This window comes from Ictalurus furcatus, chromosome 20 (assembly GCF_023375685.1).
Source record: "Ictalurus furcatus strain D&B chromosome 20, Billie_1.0, whole genome shotgun sequence".
Taxonomy (NCBI): domain Eukaryota; kingdom Metazoa; phylum Chordata; class Actinopteri; order Siluriformes; family Ictaluridae; genus Ictalurus; species Ictalurus furcatus.
The window spans coordinates 20,388,100-20,399,809 of record NC_071274.1 but is presented as its reverse complement, the minus strand read 5'-3'; the positions used below and the strand labels follow the sequence as shown (position 1 = coordinate 20,399,809).

Sequence of the window (11,710 nt, the reverse complement as noted above, 5' to 3'; positions counted from 1 at the left end):
ACAGGTTTGGATTTCGGGCGACGCTTCCATGTTTTCATTTAAGCCAGGATGCGTTCACATTTACACTGAAGTCTTCGCATTCGAGCTGAGAGAGGAGACGCGTAAACTTGAGTACTTAACCGCCTCCGGTTTGTTTGTTTGTTTGTTTTTTTTTGGAAATGGACGTTTTATTATCGAGGCCCGAGGAAGGCTTTGAGAATCTTTTATACTTGCAGCTAAAAAGAGAAGTTTATTTACTGTTTATTTGGGAAGAGTGGATACAAGAGTTGAGATGTGTCATTAAATGGAAAAGCTTTTCGTTAACACTACAGACTCTTCAGCGTGAGTGTTCTGAATGTAAAACATAACTAAAGTCAGACGTCGTACTGTGAAATAAAGCTGTCTCACGCCGCCACGCGCTCTGCTACAACCGTTTGGACATTATGCACTAATAGTATTGTTTTCCAGAATCCTGTGTGTGTGTGTGTGTGTGTGTGTGTGTGTGTGTGTGCACACCAGGTATCAAAGTGCACTGATACTCACAGCGTAAGAGTCGCTGCCGTTAACTCAGATCTGCGTTTGTCCAGCAGGAGGCACCTCTGTGACCGATGCATGACGCATGCGTTTTTTTTGTTTGTTTTTTTGCGGAGCCTCACGCAGACTTTATCAGCCGCAGCACAAAACGAGCGCACGTCCCGCAGTAGGATTGACGGTCCTCGCTGCGGAACCTAAAGTCCAGGGGGTGGAGTCGGACCTTATCCAATGCTGTAACGTAAATAAAGTCACAATAAAGTGACGTTTATAATGCGCATCTCTAACCAGAGCCACATTTAGTTGGCTCCACTCCCTGGACTTTAGCGGTTTGATTCCAGGCAGGCGGGAGGAGCAGGATGAGGTCCGACTCTGACTCCTACCGGACGTCTGTGTTCACTTTCACACAGGCAGGAGGATCCGGTGCAGGTCCGACGCAACCTCCTGGATCTTTGGTTCAAATGTGCGCAGGTAGGAGGATCCGGATCAGGACCTCCTGGACTTTCATTACAATTACACCCAAGGAGGAGGATCCGGATCAGGTCCGACTGCACCTCCTGGATTTTCATTACAATTCCGCCCAGGTAAGAGCAGCCGGATCAGATCCGACTCCACCCTCCCTAGACTTTGGGTTCTGCAGCGAGGGCTACGTCCCGGCAGCCGGACCACGCCACCGCTCTTGCACTCGCATTCAGATTTCAAACAAGGTCTTTTGTGTGCGTCGCCTCTTTCAAGCCTTATGAATAGAAACATGACAAAGACTCTGTTGAGGACGTTGTAGCTACAGAGAGCAAGGAAAGGAGGCCACGTCTCACCCTGAAGATTTATTTTTGACTTTTTGAGGATGTCAAAATGATCCTGCCTGCTTATTAAAACCTTATTTTCTAATTATTAGGTGGCATATATATTTATATATATATATATTTGTGCTGATTGCCACAAGATGTTTTGATTTTCAAAAGTCTTAATTTGTGTAAGTTGTGTAACTATTCAGTCTTGAGGTTGTGATCATTATTGAAGAAGAAGGGCGGGGGCGGGGGGGGGGGGGGGTGGGGAGCATATCTTAAATTGCCAAAGCCACAGAAATATTTGTTTTTTCTATGGAGAGATTTGGCTTGTTTTTGTACTGATTAATAGAGAGTCAGGATGTCATTTTGATGTTCAGGAGAACCAGACTGAGAACCTGAGGCCTTTAAATTGTTGCAGATTGGCAGATGTTTGGCCAGTTGGTTTCAATTTTATGCCAGGCATTGCCTTTGTAAACCTTTATTATTATTATTATTATTATTATTTTGTTTGCATGTTCTGAGATGTTAAGTTTCAGTCTGGAAGACGAACCCAGGAACCCTGCCAACTGTATTAGTCAAAAACTTTTAGAGGTGTAAAAGGTTTACGATGCTGTACTGTATAAAAGAGTTTGTTTTTATTTAGGCCTCGGAGATTGTTTATTGTATTTCAAGTGTAAATGTTTGATTAACATGGAGGTTACAAGTTATCTCTGATCGTATTTGCATTTTAAGCAAATGGAGCATTTTTCTCTGTTGAATTATTAGCAATAAATGTTGGAGGAAAAAAAAAAAAAAACTCCAGTCGTCGTCTTGCTGTGTATTACACTGTGCAGCCACTAGGGGGCAGAATTTAACAACATAATGGACTAAATTGCAGTACACAAAGCTTGTTTATGGTATTTGTACGGCAAATTTAAACACACATGCTCTTTACAATTCATTTATAATCGTTCAGTGTTCTGTGAGGACGCAGGACGCTTATAACTAAAAGATTTTCTTACTTCATAATGAGATTAGCCTAATAGCTTAATTACAAAATGAAAAGAAATCGAGTGCTGATTGTGCGCGTTTGTTGAAATCACGCAAACGTTATACTTCCGATACGAGCATGCTTGAAGGTCGGGATCAGACAGAGATCGGCCAATAGGGTAAGAGCAGTGATTCGCTTGTGTGAAGGTTTAAATAAGCAAAAACAGGCACCTGAGCTGAGCGAGGTTTCACGGTTGCCATAGACACCATCACAGCTGGGCATGTATTTTGTAACTTGCACCGACAGCTTGAATTTGTATTTATTAATCATGATTTTTATTCATCTTAATTGAGTTTCTTGGTCTACAGTGGCTCTGATTAACTTTATAGCGTGGGTGTATTCCGTGCACTCGGTGTTGTTCTGTTTCACACATCAGGAAGAAGAAATCATCAAGTCACGCATGTAAACAGGAAGTGCGGGTATTACAGGGAACTCTGGGGAAAAACTGGGATGTGAGAGTTGGACTGTGACTCGATAGCTTTCCCAAAGGATCATACAGAAGCTCCCGGCGAAATTATTATCCAGTCTTGTGCGCAGTGCGGGGAGGAGGCGGAGGAGGAGGATTTTAGTGTTTAAAAGAACAAAAAAAAAAAATCATCATCTAGGGGTTTTCTGTGCACACGTCTTTCTGTGTGTGTGCTGCAGGGGGCCATTTCTCATCATGATGATGGTGTGCTCCTTAAGGTATAAAGCCAAACAGGTCAAAGGACAGGTGTTAATAATAATAATGTTATTTCAGCAGTTTAGGCACGGTCATTGCTGTGATGGTTGGCACGGTGATGTCTCTGAAGACGTGCAGCGCGTTGGGGGAGACGGCTGGTTTGCTCTGGTTCAGCGTCTCGATGATCATCTGCCGCGTGTCACGATTGGCATCGCCTCGAACCGCCAGCAAGGCCACGATGTGCTCCTCCCTGCAAACCCCCACCCCAAGGACACACATTTCAGTCACTCACACATGTACACACCCACAGTAGACCTGCTGAAGGTGAAACAGGAAGTTAAGGCCGACCTGATGTCCGGGTACTTGGAGACCAGTGTGGACACCTCCAGGAAGAGAAGAGTGGGGTCAGTCAGCTTAAACACCTCCGCTATGGCAGAGATGGAGCCGCACAGCCAGTCCGTGTCCTCTCCCTGTGCACAGTCACACTGGCGTTATAACTCATTATAACCAAGTCAGCGTTATAGCCTCTAATAATAACCAGTCAGCATTATAACCACGTACAATCAACATTACAACTCCTTATAACCAATCTTTATAACTTACCACCGATTAACCTTGCGTTATAAGTGATCCACATTATACGCACTTATAAGTGATCAACAGTAGAAACTTTTTAGAACCAATCGACACTAATGTCTTATAACCTCCTAGGCATTGCATAACCGGCACAGTTTGTAAGAGGAGACTCACGGCAGAGAGTTTTTTGAAGAGAAAGCTGAACTGATCTGCCTCTTTGATCATCTTCTCTGCTCCCTCCTTCCTCTCATCTGCGTTTTTAAACGTGATGCGTTTCTGCATGATGGCCTTCAGGTACTCCACTACCACACGCCGTTGAGCCTCCTTCGTCATCTCCTACACACACACACACACACACACACACACACGGATTTATACTTTTCTAAGAGCTAAAAGCAGAGGAAAAAAAAAACATGCCTAAATATTAAGTCTGACATCGGCTGACAAAGCGCACAGGACTCGTGAGCGTCTCCGATACCTGATTATAAGGCTTTTTAATTTTGGCGAAGTCACTGAAGTAATCGTCCACCGTCACACAGATGGTTTCCACTGCATGAGAGCCTGTCAACCACTTCCGGGTCATCAGCTCATTCAGGTGATTCTGTTAAACATGCAAGAACAGCCATCTTTTTTCTGTAACTGGACAAGCTGCACTTTTTTTTTTTTTGTCTTATTAACTTCAGACTAATATGTTTATAGCTTCTCGATCATAAATGATACTGCTAACTAACGTCTTGTTTAGACAGATGTTCGACAGCATCCGTTAAACATTTAAATGGATTCAAAAAACAAAAACAAAAGACAGGTCACTCCCACAAGAGACAGCAGCCTGCATTACCTCCAAATCCAGGAAGACTTCATCCAATAAGAACTGGCAACCCTCCTTGACCACGCCGTTCAGGGTTTTTTCAATAGCTGCGTCATTTTGGTTGGGCTCCGTCGACTGGGAGTATTTCTGTTTCAGACTATTTTTAGACTCCCTGAAGGAAAGAACGCAAACACCTCACGAGGGTCAAAAAAGACGAGAGAACCTCCAACCCACGCGGTTAACCGAAACCGTGAGCGAAACATACTTAAAGGTCTGGCAGTTGTTGATGATGGCGATCATGTACTGGATGTAGCACTGCGGAAGCTGACGATCTTTCAAGTGCTCCTCCTTGTACGCGATGGCCTCGTCCCTGTACCTGAAACGCACAGTGAGACAGGACCGCGCCGCTTTACACCGGACAGGAAATGGGTAAGAAGCGGGAATTCTGCTGCGGTACGATATTCGATATCTGACCTGACGAGGAAGGAGTTCATCTGTTTCAGACAGAGCATCAGCACCTGCTCTTTAAACGTCTCGTTGATCTGCGCCGCCACTTGCAGGTTCTGCTCGAACATCTGAAGCGAGACGGAAGGAAACGTTGGAAAAGCGTGCGGTTAAGCTGGAGGACGAGTTCGGAGGTGCGCGTACCTGGAAGACGATGGCAGGTAGAGTGGTCTGGTAGTAGCCGTCCTGATCTGCCTCGGGCTCCGTCTCCTTCTGCCAGTCCTTCTTGTCGGTTTCCAGAGCTTTCCGCAGCCAGCCGGTGATGTTAGACTGTTACGGCGAGGTAAAATGTGTATTAGATTCAGACCTTCATCGGCAAAAATTTAAAATAAACAAACACTTTTGGACATGTTTGATAAGAGAGTAATCAACGACAGGAAGGTGTGACGTGACGCAGCCAAGCGTCACATGAAGGTACTGTGTTATGGATTATTTTCCACAGCAATTTGTTAAAAAAAAAAAAAAAAAATTACTTAAAATGTGCACTTTTTATCCATTTATAGTTACATTTTACTTTGTGGAAGCTTATCGCAGCTAGAAACATTCGCTCTTTCACCAACCTCTCTCAGAGTTACCAGTCTGTACGTGCGAGTACGTGACTATCCGCTATACCAGTCATTGTGAAAGTTGTTGCTATAGAAACGACAATGCAATGCAAAAACGGCGTAAACTCACGGTGAAAGTGGTCAGGTATTTGCCGAGCAGTTGGTTCACCACATCCTCAGGCAGCAGAGGCTCCAACTGCTTGGCGTCACACTCGGGGGACAGATCTGGATGGCCCATCATCTCCACACTGAAATAACAATAAATAATTTTTTTTTTGAAAAAACACAAGCACACACTGAAACGTGCATCGATCTTACAGCAAGCAGACTCACGGGCAAAACTTCTCCTTCATATCTCATCCTATTAGCCCTTTTTAAAATATATATATATATATATATATATATACACACACACACACACACACCACACACACACACACACATTATATATATATATATAATGCTGCACACGCAATACGTTGGACAGCAGAAAAAAACCCAAAAAACCCTATTTTCTTTTCCAGTCCGTATTTTCTATCCCTCGTGACAAATCTGGCAACCTCGAAGGCGTGAACTACACACGGGTCATTTGCATAACCTGTACGGACAGGCCAGAAAATCCACTTAAGCAGGCGAGTAACCTGACTCCGAACTCGCGTAACTATCCCTGCGTCGGCACTGACGTAACTTTCGAATACATCACCGCTCGGTGACGCGGCAACCGGAAGTAGCGTCGTTATCGTCATCGGCACACGATACGAGTCGGAAACAAGAATCTTTAAAAGAAAAGAAAAGAAAAAAGTGTCATGTGCATATATTGCAAACAGCTGCGAGAGAGCTAGCAGGAGGATCGGGATCTGCGGCGCTTAAACCCGGTAATCCGACACATGAAAAGAAACGCAGCGGTTGAACGTAAAGCACGGCGGCGGGATTTAATCCGCAGACGTGGTTTACCAACAGGTCCCAACCTGATCATCCCTGAACAATGCATGCAGCTGCTGCAAGACAAATAAGCCTTACAACTGAAGAAGCTCTGTAGAAAATGGTGCCACCTGTCACTGTGTGTGTGTGTGTGTGTGTGTTATGTTACAGATAAGAATCTGTGGATTCGAGTCGAATCATGATTCAGGGAGCCATGATGCGATTTATAACTTGATTCTTCATGACTTTTGATTTTTATAGCCCGAGTTATGTAAAGAATAAAACATGTTAGAAATCACAGCACGTCCTTAGCGGTTTATTCCTCTTGCACCAAACGTTTATTTATCAGGTATGCTCTCGAGTGCCGGTAGTACTCACCTTTTGTACGTGTTGAGCACCCAAGTGAGCAGAGACACGATCTCGTTGGGCTCCAGGTCGTCTTCGGCGAGCTCCTGGACGCGTGCCGAGACGGCTCTGTGGTAGAGGCCCAGGAACAGCCGGAAGGTGTCGTAGTGCGGCGGGAAACACTGCACTACCAGGCTCTTGACGATGAGGAGGTCGTCCAGCACGTAGCGGCGCGTGAGCTCCAGCAGGCGCACCAGCCACATCTTGTCGGACTGTCGCGTCTCGGACTGCGCGCTCTCGACGCGCCCGCTCACCGTGCCCTCCAGCGCCTCGCTCATGCGGTTCTTCCAGCGCTTGGGCCGGCCCGGAGGGAGGAAGGAGGACTGTCGGTTACGCTCCAGCATGCGGCGGTCCATCCTCTCTTCGCGCTCGATGATGCGCACCACGGACACCAGCATGGTAGGGTCACGCCGCACGGTGACCAGCGCACGCTGCAGGACCAGCCATAGCTGCTTGGCGAGCTCGTCGGAGAGGCCCTGAACCTCGCCGAAGTAGGCGCCGATGAGGCCCGGCTCTGGCGCGCTCCTGCTGTCCAGTCGCTGCTGTTCGTACAGCAGGTTGTCACGTGTACACTCCAGGTCCATGAGTCGACGGTGCGCCTGCAGCAGCTCGCCACGTTCGATCAGCTCACGTGTCTCCTGCACGATCTCCGGGACTAATGTAGGGATCACGTTACATACAATACATTTCAAAAGTTTACACACAGTCATTCTTTATTTTTATTTTCTCCCCCACATTTTAGAATAAAAATAATAAAGTCATCAAAACTCTGGAGTAACCCAAATGGATCGATGGGAATTATGTCGTGATAAAAAATTCTAAATAAATCAAAATCATTTTTTTGCATCTTCAAAGTCGACGCCCTTTTTGCCTAGAATTTCCAGAAATGTATTCTTGGAATTTCTCGAGCGATTTCTTGAGGAATTTCCCTGAGATACTTTTTAAACAGTATTAAAGGAGTTCCCACCGACGCTGGACTCTTATCGACTGCTTTTTGGAATATGTCACTCCGGTACATCCTTTTAAAAAACTATTTTATTATCATGAGAAACATTTCAGTCGAAGTGTCCACAAACTTTTGACCGGTAGTGTACGAGTAACAAGAAAAGCTCATCACCGCTAATCTAAACTGAGCTTCTCCACATCTAATCAGAGTTGAACATTAATGAACATATTTGGAAATTCTATCTTTATTTAAAAAAATAAATAAATAAAGCGGCTTCTTCTGTGAGCTGTTTCACCTGAGAAGATGTTCTTGAGGTTCTCCACTGCGGAGGCCAGCTGACTGTGCTGCACCACGGCCTCTTTCACGTCCTTCAGGTTCTCGATGGTGTTGATGCTCTGCCTCCAGTCCTTACTGACGTCAGCCAGCGAGTTCTGGATGTCGTTGACGTCACACAGGGCGTTGTGCAGCTGCGTCAGGCCTGTGCGTACGCCGTCCAACTGAGACTGGATGGCGGCCTGCGAGAGGGAGAGAGGAACAACTTACAATCGACCTTGTTAACAGCTTGATTTAAAAAAAAAATTTAAAAAAATAAAAGTATCACAGTGCATAAGCATTCCTTGAACTTTTTCCACATTTTGCTACAATGCTACAACCTTGAACGTGAATAGATTTGCGAGTTTGACCATTTGATTTACACAACATGTCCGACTTTGAAGGTTTCGGACATTTTTTATTGGGATTCAGCGGCATGTTTGCTGGCAACATGGAAATGTTCAAAGGGGAGCGAATACTTATACAAAGCTCTGCATGGAGGACAAAGACAAACACCCTTACCTTAAGTCTGGCCTCTACAGACGCCTTCTTGCGCGCCTCTCTGCGTCTGTACTGCTCCACTTTGTCCAGCTGGTCGGAGCGCTGCAGCATCCCGGCCACCCTCTGCACGGCAGTAGCTACCGCCTCTCTGTTCGTCTCCTCCATCGCTGCGACGGCGGAACACTGAAACACCACCCGATGATGCACAAGATGCTAGGTAAATATTTCTGTAGCTAGATACGGGATGGACAGTTTCCCTCCAAAGTCCATCACAACCAGCCTCCAGTCTAAACAACGTCTGCTTCGACTTGTACAGAGCTGAAGAAGGTCTGAGAAAACTCACCAGATGACTTACGCAGCCAAAAAAAGAAATACATTTTTAAAAAATCAGGTTTCAAAATTCAAGTTTAGTAGTAACATCATATAATATACTTTGACATTTCTACTTTAAGAAAACATAAATATAATTTCATCAAAATGATGCAGAAATGTTTCAAATTAAAGCCGCCCTGAAGCGTCCTGAAATGCGCAGTGTTATTCGATGTGTTGACAATTTCCACTGAAACAGGAAGTCAGGGTGGGACATATGGAATGGCTCCTCCCCTTTTTAAATAGCCAATAGTGTTAAGCGGCGGAGAAGCGTCTGCCGTCATTATACAGCACGAGAGCGGCCTCTAGAGGCGAAATAAAAACTATCGCTGACCAATTTTGTCGAGTTATTTGAAGTGTTTTTTGATTCATTTTGAATGCCTCTATGTTTTTGTTATTTGAAGTGTTACTTTTTGGTTCAGTTTGGATGTATATATATTTTATTTACCATAATATGTATTAATAGATAATATATATGTACTTCATTTTAAAAAAGTACCATACATTTGCACGGTACAGTCGGAACTGTTTATTTTTGCAATAAAGTTCAGTAATATTTTACTTTAAATGTTATGTTTTCATTCGGTATCGATTTTTTAAAAACTGTCGGTCGATTAATCGGTTACTGGCAGGTACGGCACATTTACGACCCATACTTGCTGATACAATTTCTCTCGCTCAGCAACGCCAACTTCGGTAAGGTGATTTGTATTACGTCGGGGGCGGGACACTACAGATTCTAGAGAGCGTTTGATTGGTCGGAAAATCTGATGAGAGGCTGAAGTGCAGAATGATGTCAAATTTTGAATGCGTACATCTTCTAAAGTTAAAGATAAAGTTCAAAAGACATTAACAGCAAGAAATTTAGTCAACAGAACAGAAGTGAGCGAATGAATAAGCGATTATTTCCCCACTGATGTTTAGCGGAGTGAAAAGACGACGACGAGGATCGAGTTTAAACGCCGAGCACGACTTTTACCTCAGGTGACGAGGCAAAGAGCGAGGTGAATAATAATGATAATTAAAGTTAAGTCTCATTTCTTATTGTAAACTTAGCATTCTTTCAGATTTGGCAGGAATGGTGTGTACTAGGTTATAAATGTAGAGGTAGGTGAGGTGTCCGTCAGTGGACCCGGAATGAAATCTTTAAACGTCAGGACTAATATATATATATATATATATATATATATATATATATATATATATATATAGTAGGAAATGTCAAAAAATTGACAATAGGCCACATAAATAATAAACTGATTGCACAACAACATACTGTACTGCTGATAAAAACCCACCTAGAAATCCTCAGACTTTATAAAGGTTATAATGATTATAATGAGAATTGTACTGGTCTTAATGGAAACTGTAATGGTTTCTAGAGATAATTTGTTGCCTTCTATTTGTGGCATGTTATGTCTACTGGATACCATTAAGGACCAATAATGTTAATGGTTTTAATGGTTAGCTGATGGTATGTAATGGTATTTGTAGTCACAACCATTAGATTTTCTGTGATGGTTTTTATTGTTTTTTTTCCACAACACAACAACAATGTTTAAGTTATAAAATTACACAAATTGTTTTATTCTGTATGTACACTTTATATTCTACACATAATATTCTATGCTGCAGCTGTTTGGTGAAAAATAATTCATACAGTATATCTGGAGCCACCATTTTGCACGTTAGCTACTTAGCTAGCAAGATACACAGACTAACCAAGCTAACTAGCTAATACACGCTAAATTTCTTCACTAGTTGGGGGGAGAAAACCTTGAAAAAAATGATTACTTAAATTGAACTAGGTGATCACAGAGGAGTAAAAACAAACAAACAAACAAACAAACAAACAAACAAACTGGGTAGCAAAGGATAGTACAAACAGGCTTATTTCCTCATTAGAGCCCCCTAAAAGTCCCGCCTCCTGCTCTAGGATTGGTCAATAATCCAGTCCATACTACACTATCCAATCTATGTTAGGATAAATCCACGGTTAGCCAATCACAGTACAGAAGGCGGGATTTAACCGAATACGGCCTATCTAAGCTAATACAGCGCTAAGTCTGCGAAAAACGACGTCCATTCCTTTGACACGGAGACAATTGACACATTACAGAAGATAAAACCTGGTATAAATTACTTACCCAATGACTGATTAGGTTCCTTATGAACTACTCGACGCTTCTTGAAGTATTAATTTAATATTATTGGCTAGAACATCTCTTACTGCTAGTGCAGAGCCTTCCTGGTTGCTATGCGCCGCCCAGCAACAGCAGCTGACAGTCGGTGTGTCATTCAGGTCAAGTCTGCGTTAGTTTTGCGCAGTACACTTGGTTGATATTTTATCGTTTAAGCACAACTGGCTTACACATAATTTTTTTTATGATGTGCCTGTATTATATAATTGACTGCATGTATATAATTTCTAACTGTAGTCAAGTGTTCTGTTGTTGTCAGTGAGTCAAATCATTTGCCTCAGCTTTCCAATAATGCCCGACTTTTTCGGCTCCCAAAAAGGCTTATTGCCATTTTTAAACCGGATTGTTTACCATATTCACGATATTTAGGACATAATTGTTTATTCGTCTTTGCCTAACTATGGCTGAAGTTGTTTCATGAAGTCTTACTCCATCTTCTAATCTGCAAAATGACCTATTGAGCTATTTTAAATAAAACTATTAAAGTAATTATAAAAGACAAAACAAATGTGAAATGCTGTATCTGTGTTTCATTAAACTGCCTTCAAAAAATAAACAGAACAAAAAAAACGGCATATGTTGACAAGTTGACTCTGAAGATTCGGCTAAAAGATCCGGAGCAAAGATCCGACT

At 43.1% G+C, this 11,710-nt stretch overlaps 1 protein-coding gene across 1 annotated transcript; it reads right to left on the bottom strand.

The window, feature by feature from the left end:
• Positions 1–1,646: 1,646 nt before the first annotated feature.
• Positions 1,647–11,162, bottom strand: exoc3 (exocyst complex component 3). The gene is made up of 13 exons (XM_053651454.1): positions 11,024–11,162; positions 8,529–8,690; positions 7,990–8,209; positions 6,722–7,403; positions 5,553–5,670; positions 5,022–5,147; positions 4,848–4,948; positions 4,639–4,749; positions 4,404–4,545; positions 4,044–4,166; positions 3,740–3,901; positions 3,338–3,459; positions 1,647–3,239 (listed from the first exon to the last, which is right to left on the bottom strand). The coding sequence occupies exons 2-13, from the start codon at positions 8,670–8,672 to the stop codon at positions 3,059–3,061; spliced, it is 2,232 nt and encodes a 743-aa protein (XP_053507429.1). The 5' UTR covers positions 8,673–8,690; positions 11,024–11,162; the 3' UTR covers positions 1,647–3,058.
• Positions 11,163–11,710: the final 548 nt, after the last annotated feature.